The sequence below is a fragment of the Vitis vinifera genome, chromosome 13 (assembly GCF_030704535.1).
Source record: "Vitis vinifera cultivar Pinot Noir 40024 chromosome 13, ASM3070453v1".
NCBI lineage: Eukaryota > Viridiplantae > Streptophyta > Magnoliopsida > Vitales > Vitaceae > Vitis > Vitis vinifera.
Window position 1 is genome coordinate 4367993 of NC_081817.1, and position 13258 is coordinate 4381250.

The following is a 13258-nucleotide window of genomic DNA, read 5'->3' on the forward strand; positions in this document are numbered from 1 at the left end:
AGTACTTCCCAGAAATAATTGAATCTTCGTATCAAAGCAATTGAAAATGGCATTGAAGAACACGTTTCTTGGGTTTGCCTAGAAAAGTCAACCAAGATGGATTTGAAAAAAGCGACATGCACGTGTACAACTTGCATAGTTACTTCTCTTGGGTGGAACAATGAAGAAGTAGGCGGACCTTTCTGTTTTTAAATTCCGTGGATGGTTGGATTTCTAATTGTTGGGAAACATTGATTCTTCATTTCATAATTTTTTATTTTAATTTTTTTTAATGTCCCCTTAAGCCAAAGTAAATTTTTTCACTTTGTATTCTTTTAAGATTTTAAAGGTATCTTTGCAGATATTTACAAATACATCTCAATTTATTACCATAAATTATTTAAAATAGGATTAATCGATTAAAAAAGATGAAAATATCCTAAATTTATAAAATTAATTTTTCCTATTTTTTAATATGAGGAGTAATTCATTTTAGATATAAATACCTTTCAATATTTTCATTATTTATATGCATATTTTAAAAGAAATGATTATTTTTACAAGAAAAAAATAAGGGTGTTTTTGTAAAAAAAAAAATGATATTTTTTTAGGTTAAAAAAATTATGAAGAGTTAATTTTTTAAAATATGGAAGATTCCATCCCTTTTAATCGATTATCCCTTTAAAGTAATATTAAAATTAATCTATTTCCAAATATATTTTCATTATATTATAAGTTTTTCCAATTTTGTGGTTAGTTTTTAGAATGCACACGGCTCCCATATTTTCTCTAAGGAGTACCTATTTTAGTAAATTACATATTAAAATTTATTTCTATGTTAGTTAATTATCCCATTAATAAATTGAAAATTAATGTAAATTCACGTGGACTTTCAAATTTGTCCTTTTTATCATTTAGATCAAAATAATACCATTTTAGAAATTGCCCGTAATAAGGAAATTAAGATTTTCTATATCATGTAATCAGTAATAAAGGTGTATATTATTATTATTATTATTATTTAAATAATTATAAAAAAAATTTGTGTAGATGATCTTTGGGCCACATCACGAAATATTTATTTGCTTTTTTATTTTATATCTTTTTCTTTTTTTGGATTGGTTTGTTTTTCTCCAGCCCACGGAGACGCAAGCAGTCTTTCTTTGTCTCCATTAGAAGAAGAGAAACGAAGTTCATTTAACAAGCCACCTAGGTGTCACTCTCTCAGCCGTAGGATGATGAGGAGAAGAGATAAAAGTCGAAGCACCGGCGGAGGAGGGCGATCAACCGACTCCACATCAATCGTATTCGTATTAGGAAAAGATCAATCGTATTCGTATTAGGAAAATTCAGCGAGTGGCTGTGCAGCCGAACCAAAAAGAGGCAGATTCTGAAAATAGCGAGCTGTGTGTACGCGATTGGGATTCACTCAGGAATTTTACGGTTGAAAGTGAATGCTGCATTTAAGGAAAGAGAGAGGCGCTGGCGATGACATATCAACATATATCGGAGGCCGGAACGCTCTTGGCAGCCGAAGAAGAAGAAGAAGAGGGAGAAGAGGCTGTGCAGGAGCTTATGATGGAGGGGCCTAGCTCTGAGTCTCGGGCTCCGAAGGCAAATGGTGAGGCGCATTCGGCGGTTGAAATACCAGAGACGGCACATCAGATCAGCAAAGGTTTACTTATTCATTTATTTTTTATATTTCCTCTGTTTGGTTGCTGAGAAAGTTCATTTTCTTTATTGCGTATTTAGATCTGGTGATGGTGTTTTCTGGTGATATGTGTGGTATTTGGGATTAAGTCACAAGGAGACGGTGCATGTGTATTGATATGAAGCCATATTTTCATGGTCAAGGCCAAAACAGCTGATAAGTTGAAGTTTTTTTAGGCTTTCTTTTAGGACTTGGTGGTTTTGTTTTCTAAGTTTTATGCACTTTTTGTTTAGAGGTGTGCTCGTGCTCGATACAATTCAATGGAAGTCGGTGAACAGATTTCTTTTGGTTTATGTTCTGCAGACCAGTAAACTAGTGAGTCCTCCTCATTGAGGCAATAAGATTGTAGCTAGTTGCTTGATTTTGAAAATTTCTCATCATTTAAAGTTAAAGTGGTTTATTGAGGTTCTAAATTCAGTGTAATTTAAAAGGATAAATTAATCGATTCTCCTAAATTTGATTTTGGATCCATGAATCTTGAAGAGGTGTGTTGTGTTACTGATCCGTTTGGTTGCTGAGAGATCAGAGGAAAGGAAAATGAAAAAAAAAAAGTGGAAATGCCAAAAGCATACTTTGAATCTTGGAAAGAACAAGGTAAAAAAGAAACATGCTACAGATTACTTGCAAACCTTCTCTAGTTTTTGGCATTTCCCTTCTTGCTCCTCCTTTCTGAAATTAAATTGGTGCTAAAATATTAACTTGTATTTCTTTTGATAAGAAAATGACGTGATCCAATCAGCTGTGTCTTGTACATTTGTCTTGCTTTTATTATGTTAAGCCTTTTGATAGCTCAGGAGCTAAAATGCAGAAAATCTCAAAACTTCAAATTTCTTTTCCTCAGTTGGATTAGTGACCAACCAGAGGCAAAGATTTTTTATTCGGTAAAAGTTTGTGATGCATGGTTATGTGCACTATTTCTTTATCTTGACCCCTCTTTCTGAGTAGTGAAGGAGAGTTTTCTTTGTTTTTGAGTGATATTTATATTTGGATTGTTTCATTTCCTATAGTAAAAATGCTGTTCAGTTATTCTCAATACATTTATTACCATTTTTTTTTTGGGAATTTACAGATTCATGGCTTCAAGTCGGTTTTGTCCTCACCACCGGAATCAACAGTGCTTTTGTTTTGGGGTATTCTGGGACAACTATGGTTCCCCTTGGTTGGGCTGGTGGTGTGATTGGTTTTCTTTTAGCCGCAGGAATATCACTTTATGCAAATTCTCTCGTTGCCAAGCTCCATGAATTTGGTGGAAAGAGACATATTAGATACAGAGATCTTGCAGGATATATATATGGTATGTATGAGCAATCCAAAGGTTTTTGCCTGATGTCTTAAACTTGTATGATTTACTTTTATTGATTTCATTTACTTCTCTCTTTCAGGTAAGAAAGCATATACTCTGACTTGGGCTTTGCAATATGTAAATCTTTTCATGATTAATACTGGATATCTCATTTTGGCAGGTCAGGCTCTGAAGGTAAAATCAATTTGAAGAAGTTATTTTTAGTCTGATTTAACCAGATCCATATGCGCACACTAATTGACATATTTACTTCATCATCTCTTTGAAGTGGCAAATCCAATTATCTCTATTATATAGAGAGGAATCTCACTTTCAGAAGAGTTGTATCTAATAATTTCCCATGCTATCTTCTAGTATTAAAAAGTTTCCTGCCTTTTTCCTTGGTTAATGTTTAAACATTAATGTACCTAGATATGAAGAAGCTAAAAGTTTCACCAAGTCTAGAAGTGCTTCATTTATGAGAAATCTTGCTCTGTTAGCTTTTATGATATGGTCTATATTATGATTTAGGATTCTATGAGAATTTTTTCCCTGAATCTGCCAGACATTTTCTATGCAGGCTGTCTATGTTCTTTTTAGGGATGATGGTGGCATGAAGCTCCCATACTTTATTGCGATTGGAGGCTTTGTATGTGCCATCTTCGCCATAGGAATCCCACACTTGTCAGCTCTAGGGATTTGGCTGGGTTTTTCGACATGCTTGAGTCTAATATATATTGTTATAGCATTTGTGCTGTCACTTACAGATGGTAAGATCTCAAACTGAATGCTTGGTCTTGGAACAACTTCTTATTGTATGGTTTCCATGATGATATGCACTTTAAAAGACAAAGCAAAATCCAATTTTTCCAAATTACAATTTACCAGCTTCTATGGTCAGTTGGTTGCTTATTTTTTTTTTTTTTTTGATAGGAAACCACACAAGAATATATTGTCAGTTGGTTGCTTATTATAAAGTCAACTTATTAGTAGTTTTCTTTCTACCTGGGGCACATTTCCAAAGCATAAAGAAAATTAACAATGGTATAAAAATGGAGAAGGAAAATTTGAACATGGAAAGGGGTCATAGTTGCAACAAATTTTGCTGAGCCTGCAGATATCATCACCACGGTTGAGTTTGTGAGAGAAAATAACATCCTTTCCTCAAGCCAAATCTGTTATTGACTAAACTATATTTTCAAGTTATCCAATTTTTAGAGTAAACTATATTTTCTAGCTGTCTGATTATTGAGGCATTACCAAATCCCAATTCTGCTTGTTTGGCATATCTTATTCTTAACCATAGGATACATCATCTTATATCTCATAGTTGTATGCTATGAGAAATGGCCGAATATAAATGTTTGGAAAACATGGTTATATGATTTCATGAGGGCTATATTCAGCAACGTGTATGATAATGAAAGAAGTAGGGCTCATTTGGGACAGCGCATTGTTTTTAACTTCAGCTGAAAGCTAAAGCCAGAGGCAAAGTCTTTCTTTTGAAAAGGTGATATTAGTATTGTAAAATTTTTATTAAATATGAAATAACTTCATGTATTAGCCAAGATAGAGCTTCTACAAGAAGTAATATTTTCTTGACTTTCATATTAAGTTCTTTTTTAACTCATAAGTCGTTTTAACAAAATTCGGTAAACAGATCAAGAAGAAAAAGAAATGTTTTTTCTTCTCAGAAATCAATCCAAGCAAGGCCTTAGCATTTATTAACATAAAATTCCTTGATGTATACCTAATGAGGTCATGGCTACTCTATGTACATGGTTATTGGTTTTAAGTGCCTGTATTGAACTAAGCTACACCCTGAAATGTATTAGTCTTTTCTAAAATATAAATGTAAGGATCATAAACTGTTCGCTTATGTTTCCTTACACTGTTTTTTCTGTTTAATTCCTGTATTGTTAGCTTGGGCAAATATTTCTGTAGAGTTAAATTTTCATCAACAATGTTTGCGCTGCTTTAGGAATTAAAGCTCCATCTAGGGATTACAGCATCCCAGGAACAGAAGCAAGCAAGGTCTTCAGTATTATAGGGGCAGCTGCTAATCTTGTTTTTGCATTCAACACAGGAATGCTTCCTGAGATACAGGTAACCTGGAAAGCTACCCATGGGTTTCCTATAAATGTAGAAATGTCCTGTTCACCTCTCTCATTTTTCCCACTAAATTGAATTATGTTTTGTGACTGCAAACTCACAATGCATTGTGATATCAGCAGGAATATGAAATACACCAGCTTTTACCTTTCACTGATTTAAGATTTATTGGAAGTTGTTGAATGTGGTTATAGCATAACCACAACAATCTGTTAATGACCATAGGAATAACATTTCATTCAAACAAATTTTCAAACCTTAAGTTAATTTGTGTTTCTAGGGAATCTCAAGAGCTCTGCTTGAATGTAGTTTGGTGATATAAATTATGATTCATTAGCAAGGCTAATGCAACTTGTAGATAAGTTCTGGACATTTGTTTGGAACTTGTTATTGCCTAATTACTTGGTCAAGTTGGCTGCCCCTCCATCTGTCATCTTAAATCTAAAAATCTGCAAAGTTTGTGAACGGAGTGCTTCTTTATTAATCTTTCAGGTTTGAGAACTTTTTGCATCAGTTTTCTCTTGAAAATTGGAAAGCAAAAACAAAATTTCTAGGTTGTGTTGCTTCTTGTCTTGATTTTCTCCCAGTTCTACACCTGATATCAAATTAACAAATAAATTGGGACACACTGAACCCCTCAAAAGAACTTAAGTTTCAAGTTTGTCTGGAGTTTTCTGATTGAAATATGAAAATCATGTTTACCACCTCTGAATTCCAAAAGATAATGGAAGATTTTCTTGGTAGTACTTTTCGTAGAACTTGACAAAGACCATATAGTACACAATTTTTATTTCTCTTGCTCTGTTTTCTCTCTCAAAATTCTCAGATTCTACAGCATTTATTTTTATAACAGGCAACTATTAGACAACCTGTGGTTAAGAATATGATGAAAGCTCTCTACTTCCAATTTACTGCTGGAATTCTACCACTGTATGCTGTTGTTTTTATGGGGTATTGGGCTTATGGATCAACAACATCAACCTATTTGCTCAATAGTGTCTCTGGTCCAGTTTGGGTTAAGACAATGGCAAATCTTGCTGCCTTCCTGCAAACGGTTATTGCTTTGCATGTACGTAACCTTATCTCTTGATTTTTTAGCTTATGATCATCTATCAGTTAATGGTTGTTAGGATTTGCAAATATCAACTATTTCTTTCTCAGTGAAATTGACAATCATTGCCTGCTTGCCTTACATTTTTTTCATACACATTAGGAATTTCACTGTCTAAATTTGTTTTTATTTGATGGAATCAACTTTTTCTTCCATCTTTGGACTTTCTGATCCAAAATTTGAAGGCTGAATGGCTAATTTGAGATTTTCTTGTTGGTGTAAATCAACTGGTGGGTTCCAACCATTTTGTCATGCAGTTAGATTGAGGGACTTGAAGAACATGTGAAGTCAATTATATTTTTCTTCTCTTTACTTCTGGAAGGAGAGTTTTACATTTAATACCTAAAAACCGATGCATGATAGATCCTGTTAATTTATGCTGCCCTTGTTATGACGACATCTTGAAAACCGATAATTGTGTTAATGGACAAATAATTGGTTTAGTTTCATGAATAACCAGTATTGTTGATATGACATAATTGCTTATAGATTATTTGGTTTTTCATGTCCCTAAATGAACAGCATTTCTCCCTGACTACATTTTCACGCTGCTCGTATGTAGCTATGCCAAGTTTTGATGTCTTTCACACACCTTGTGTCCCACCTTCAATTTAATGCCATCATAACTTGGTGCTTTTTGTGACTGAAGAAGTTGCTTGTTCCTCTGAAGATCCTCACCGTATCCTTCAAACTAGAGTAAAAAATTCATGAATCTCACTGTTCTGAGTTTTTAGAAGAATTTAACAAAGAAACCAGTGATGTCTTTCACATTGTTATGCCCCACCTTAATGTATCATAAATTTATTGCTATGTTTAACTGAATAAGCTGGTTGGTGTCTTATGAAAACCACAACTTACCCTTAAAAGAGGAGGAAAGACAAATCCAAGGATCTCACTCTAATTTAGGTTTTTAAAAGTATCTACTTATGATGCTAGTATATTCTCCAAGACATGTTATAAGAAAATACGATATATATTAGCTCAATTTCAAGGTTTTACTTCTATCTTCTATTAACTTCTTGTAATCAAGCTTTATCATCTATTGAACATAAACTATGCAATTTGCAATCACAAAGAACTTGAAAATCACTGCAGAGGGATCCAACCTAATCAACGATTCTTGTGAATTTGTTCAGTTTCAGCCTTTTTACCTTTATATTACATAATTTTGTCTTCTATTTCTTAATTTTATTGATACTTATGGTTTGTGGAATTCAGATTGATCTCTATACAAAAACTATTTACCTACTTCTACTCTAAATAAATATCCTGCAAGAATTTTGGTTGATTTCATGTGTATCTGAAAATTTTGAAGATTGTATCTGGGTTTCAATTTTTTGAAATCTCCTCTTTTTATGTTTCTTTTGTAGTTATATCATATTTTCCATGTTTATAAGAAGAAAGATTTAATGGCAAAAGTAAATCAGCATGGCATTCTGTAATCAGGAATCATAAGCCTTACAAAGACATAATTGCAGCTTATATGAATCCCTTGCAAGCTCTTTCCATTTAAACTTCAAATGCTTTCTTTTTGTAGATATTTGCTAGTCCAATGTACGAGTATATGGACACTAGATATGGTATAACAGGAAGCACATTGTCCTTTCGGAACTTGTCATTCAGGATTCTAGTGAGAGGCGGTTACCTGGCCATTAACACACTTGTGTCAGCTATGCTGCCATTCCTTGGAGATTTCATGAGCCTCACAGGAGCCATTAGCACCTTCCCTCTTACATTCGTCCTTGCAAATCATATGTACCTTGTGGCAAAGGACAAGAAGTTGAACTCCTTACAGAAACTCTGGCATTGGCTCAATGTGTGTTTCTTTGGTTGCATGTCTATTGCGGCAGCAGTTGCAGCCTTGAGGCTCATTGCTGTGGATTCCAAAACTTACAATCTGTTTGCCGATCTGTGACAATATTTAATGTTTATATATCGGCCTCCTTGTTCGCCTAGTAAGTTTTTATTTTATTTAAAGCTTCAAAGCTTTAAGCATATGCAAAGCTGTTATTAAGCTCCCTTTTAGCTTAAAAGTTTTAATGATAGAACATGCATCCATGATCCCTTTAATGTCACAAATCCATGATTCTTTAGTGGATTTATATAGTTTATATATATATTTTACAGTTCAGGGGATTGCATTCTGGAAATTCTATATAATGCCAAGTATTGAGTTCAATATAGTTGGATGTTAATATAGATTGAAAAGAAACCAGAGCAGGCGGTGACACTGTTGTCATGCCCTTTGCACTGACTCTTTTGGAGGGACCATTTATTCATAACTCCTAAGCGATGGTTTTAAATTTTAACCCATTGATTTTCCTTTCCGATAATAATTTGGGTACTGCCTTTTGCTTGACCTTGACAGTCCTAGAAGCTGCAGCATAACAAAAGAAACTTTTCAAAATGACACCTGCATGTTGGCATAACAAGAGGATTTCAATTGCGGTTATAAATTATTGTATCTTTTGAAATGCAAATGGAAAGATTTGCTAGGCCATGCCTCTAGAGAAGCTGGCAGATTTCATAACTGGGAATAATTCGTGAGATACCAATGCCACTGTCATGATGGACAAGAGTAAATGGACAGTTTTTCATCAAGATTTTATGTCCCATTGGAGCAAAGTGAGCCCAGTTGAATCATCCAAAAGTATATTTAGACAGAGTCTACTTTTTTGGCACTTTCAGAATGGGTCAGGAAGATTTCTCAAACACAAGCAAAATCACGTTCCAGCTGGATTATCTGTCTGTACAATGTCTCAGTTTCTTATAAGAGACCCTGAGGAAATTTCATTAATACAAATTAGAATCAATCCTGATGTGAAGCTTTACGAGAAAGTACGGTTTCTGTAGCATTTAAAAAAATAATTACAACAAATTATTTTTAAAAACAGTTCTTTAATGTTTTATAAAACAAAAATCTATTAAAATACAAAAAACATGTTTGATAATTGTTTTCGAATACAATTTTTCTTGTCCATGACAAAAAAACATGTTTGTCAACGAAAAAACAATTTTCTATTGAAAAAATTGTTTTATTTTTAAAAATAAAAAACACAATATTTTAAGAAAACATCGTCTAATTATTTTTAATCATTTTCATTTATTTTTAAAGGCTATTTAAAAAAATAACTATACAAATATAAAACATGATTAAAAACAAAACTTTACATATAAAAGTTATTTTTAAAATTGATTAAAAAACAAATAAAAAAAACTTGAAAACAACTCAAAGATATTACCCAACAACATCATATTTTTTGTTTTTAAAAACAGAAAACTGTTTTATGTTTTTGGATTGTCAAATGTGTTGTCTGTTTTTTTTGTTCTAAAGAATAGAAAACTATTTTCAAACACAAATACCAAATAAGGCCCAAAATTCTACATCCATTTCATCACAACATTAGAGAACATAGACTAGTCCCACTTTAATGCACTATATTTATCCATTACTTCCACGTACAAATCATAGAAGTGAAAACTTTAGGTAATCAATACCATGATAATGCTATATCTAAATTTTTAATCACAGTTAGGTACAAAAGTGAAATTAACAATACAAAAGGCCAATACATAAGGCTTCATACCTCAACAAAGTAGATGAACCAATGGATGAATAAATGTGGACAAATTGAGGCAAGAAGCAGAATAGTGATACCTCAACAAACTCACTTGCAATTCATAGGGTGCAAAAGTTGTCTCAATGGCACAAAAACTAACAACCAAATCAACAAAGTTCACACCCCAAATAAGTTGTTACAGCTATGAAAATAAACTTATAATGGCTCCCTACTGTAGAAGGCATTTCTGGCAAAGGAATTCCCCAATGTTCTGAACCAACTGCTTCTGATCTGCCAAAAAGATGTGTTAAGCAAATACCCATCAATCTGGTGGAACCCTATGGAATGCTGAAATGATTAAATGAAACAGAAACATAAATTTTTTTATCAATTCTGCAAAGCAAACTCAAAATTCATCACATGCATGGGAATTTTTTCATTTAAGGCCATGAAAAGGAAGATGAGCACCAACACAAAACCAAAAACCAATGTATTTCACCATGGGTGTGAGTATATTCCTGCGCCCATGTGTTTGTGTGCTAGTGTGTGTGTGTGAGAGAGGGAGAGAGAGAGAGAGAGAGAGAGAGATAGGGGGGGATGGGGGGAAGAGAAAATTACTATCATCATTGGTAGTAGAGAGAGAATTGCTGCAGACATACACTATCATCATTGGTAGAAGGGAAAACAGGGTGATAATTACTAGGAGAAGAGAAAAAACCATCAATAAAAATAAATAAATAAAAGTTCCTTTGTTTGCCATGCTAAATTGCATTTTTTCTCAGAATCTCAGCAGCTCTTAATATTTTAGAGTAAAAGTCACACTTAGATAATTTCATGCACTTAACTTCCTGATTAATCAGTTAAAATGCTATTCTGGCACCAGATGTATGCTTTTAACTGACAACCAGTTAAGGATCATATCTTGAAAATCAAAGTGAAGGCACTAGAAACTACCTATATCTTTTGCTCAACACCAGATAAACATTTAGCTTGAGATCAAAAGATTAGAACCTATCAGTTACTAAAAGTTCTTTAAGATCCCCATGCAAAACAAAACAGACTAATTGATGACCTGAGACATTTTTTATGGAGCAAAAGTTTCATGGCTGTTAAAAACCAAAATTCTGAAACCCAGATAATATTGCTCAGCTCCCAAACTTAAGAAAATACCTATACAACCTGTTTGAATTTCACAATCAACAAAAAACACACTTCTCAAGTACCATAGTTAAAATTGTGATTTCACAAAAAGCCTAAAAATGGAGAAAAATGTTCTTTTTCATCTCAAACTGAAAAAGTAAAGTCCACCAAAATTAAAATACAGTCATCAGAGACAAATATGAAAAGCTCATACATGTATGTGTTGCGTGTTCATCTTACCTGCAACAACATCACCCAGACACCAACTTTATGATGATGCAAATGGAGTTCAGTAGTATCAGAGGAACTCGTAAGTACTGGGTTGCGTATATGAGACCTATAAGCTGGCCCTTAAATGACTTTGTTCTGCCCCCTGAGAATTCTGAGAAACTCCACCCTCTAGGTGCCAGGAATCGGTCTTCATTTAATATTGCCAATGCATTTGCAATGAGCAGACAGCCCTCCAGTAGAGTCCACAAACCCATATCCTGAGTAATAAAGGTTTATCAATCAATTCTGATACAACCTTCAATGAGCATCAATTTAAAGATATCCTTCCCTTCACCAGACTTTTGTTTTATTGGGATAGGGAGAACAGCTAAAACGGATTGAGGAGTTTTCTGCACATATATACCTAACAGGGAAGACAATTAAATAAAAATGGAAAAAGTTAAGAGTACTTCTCCAAGCACTTAAAAATGAAGTTACTGCAACCTTAATCAATTTTGTTATGGATTTGGACATGAAATTCTCATGAGCAATGAACAAGTGTGATGGCTTTATGGGATGACAGTCTAACAGCAGCTACCATGGATCAATCAACCCCTTCACCATGACAATGAGCAGCACTTACTCATTTTCATTAAGTCAGCAAAATATACATTAAGTCAGCAAAGCATACCGCAAAGCAAGGATACAAGTAGTGGTTCATGTATTTATTTTATAGGCAGGAAGGAGGTAGCTTTTAAGATTCTCCTATATTTAAGTATAACTAAATTTCCAAGTTTTCTGGGAAGATGCGATATCTTATAATTATGATAGATTTACAACAATACATCATCTTGTCCTGAGCCTATCTGATACATGTGTTGGCACACATTCATATGTGTCCTTGAACATATCATAATTTGTTAATGGAGAGTAGATACGCATGTTATAAATAGGTATTCATTCACACATCTATCTAGGGATTCCATGGCTCATGTTCAATAGGCAAATCCCAATAAAATTGGAGAATCCACTTTGCATAAAAATATAGGCAAGTTGTGTGCCCATGCGACACCATTTCCAAATCATTGAAGTGTTACTCAGGGGATCGGTATTCATCGTACTGAGAAGTTCACCAGTTGTGTTTATTGGATCTACCTAATTGAAATGGATATGAATTGTGACAAATCCTTTCTCAGAAAGAAACCCACACATCAATCCACCATGAGGAATATAATTACCCTGAGCAAGCAGAACTAGGACTCTTCAAATTTCCCTGAAAGAACAGAAATCAACACATGTTTGTGGGGTAACAAATCACCCATTTTCGATCTGTTTGCATCAATTCAGCTTTCTATGATTCCAAGACGAGCAGTTGATATATGCCTAAATTGTAAATTCACTACCAAACACATACAACTCAAACCTCTTCGCATAAAAACACAATCAATTGTATACAAATTTTATTATGGAACCCCATTCCGAATACATTATGGATATGGAACCCCATTCCAAATCAAACCTCTTCACTCGATCATCATCCTCTACAGCATAGCAAATAACTAGAATCTTCGGTAAAAGATAAAAATATTACACCAGCAGGCACTACTAAATCCATTGATTTAAGATTCGATTTTTATGTGTTTAGTTGCTGACCAAATCTGGGACTCCAAACATACACTATAACTCAACCAATTGAGTTGGGTATTTCGATTCTCCATAAACCCCAAAAAAAAAATTCAAAACCTTCCTTATTTTCTGTTCTTTTTTCCCTCCCTCTTTCTCAAAAACCAAACGGATGGTAAAGATTTTCCCAGAAGGAAAAAAAAAAAAAAAAAGAAACAACAACAACAGCATGTGAATGAAAGATTTCTACATACCTCAGAAATTCGTGGGAAATGAATGTAGGAACGTCTGGAATTGGAAGGAGATCCGAGTGTGGGAGAAGAAAACAAGTAGATGGCCTTTTTGCCCAACCCTTTTAACTGAGTCCCTTGTTTTTAGTGGGCTTTTTGGTAAAATCAATTTTGAAGGAAATTTCAAATTTTATTCTTTTAGTGGATGAGTCCTCCAAATTGCTCCAAATTGAAATCCAACCCACTTTCTGGGGAAAAAGAAAATTATCATTCATTCTAAAAAAATTATAACCAGAGGCT

General features: G+C 33.8%; 1 protein-coding gene and 1 non-coding gene across 3 annotated transcripts; one reads left to right on the forward strand and one right to left on the reverse strand.

The window, feature by feature from the left end:
- Positions 1-1136: 1136 nt before the first annotated feature.
- Positions 1137-8274, forward strand: LOC100242738 (proline transporter 2). Of its 2 annotated transcripts, none has more exons than XM_002280181.4 (7): positions 1137-1654; positions 2760-2984; positions 3073-3167; positions 3553-3742; positions 4954-5078; positions 5938-6153; positions 7733-8274. In XM_002280181.4, the coding sequence occupies exons 1-7, from the start codon at positions 1468-1470 to the stop codon at positions 8108-8110; spliced, it is 1416 nt and encodes a 471-aa protein (XP_002280217.1). In that variant the 5' UTR covers positions 1137-1467; the 3' UTR covers positions 8111-8274. The 2 variants fall into 2 exon arrangements, with proteins under 2 accessions (XP_002280217.1, XP_019080089.1); XM_019224544.2 differs by having other exon boundaries at positions 7819-8274.
- A 1409-nt stretch (positions 8275-9683) lies between these two features.
- LOC100247882 (uncharacterized) lies at positions 9684-13113 on the reverse strand. The gene is made up of 3 exons (XR_009467462.1): positions 12983-13113; positions 11136-11383; positions 9684-10046 (listed from the first exon to the last, which is right to left on the reverse strand). It is a non-coding gene; the product is annotated as an uncharacterized LOC100247882 (transcript).
- Between the last annotated feature and the right edge of the window lie 145 nt (positions 13114-13258).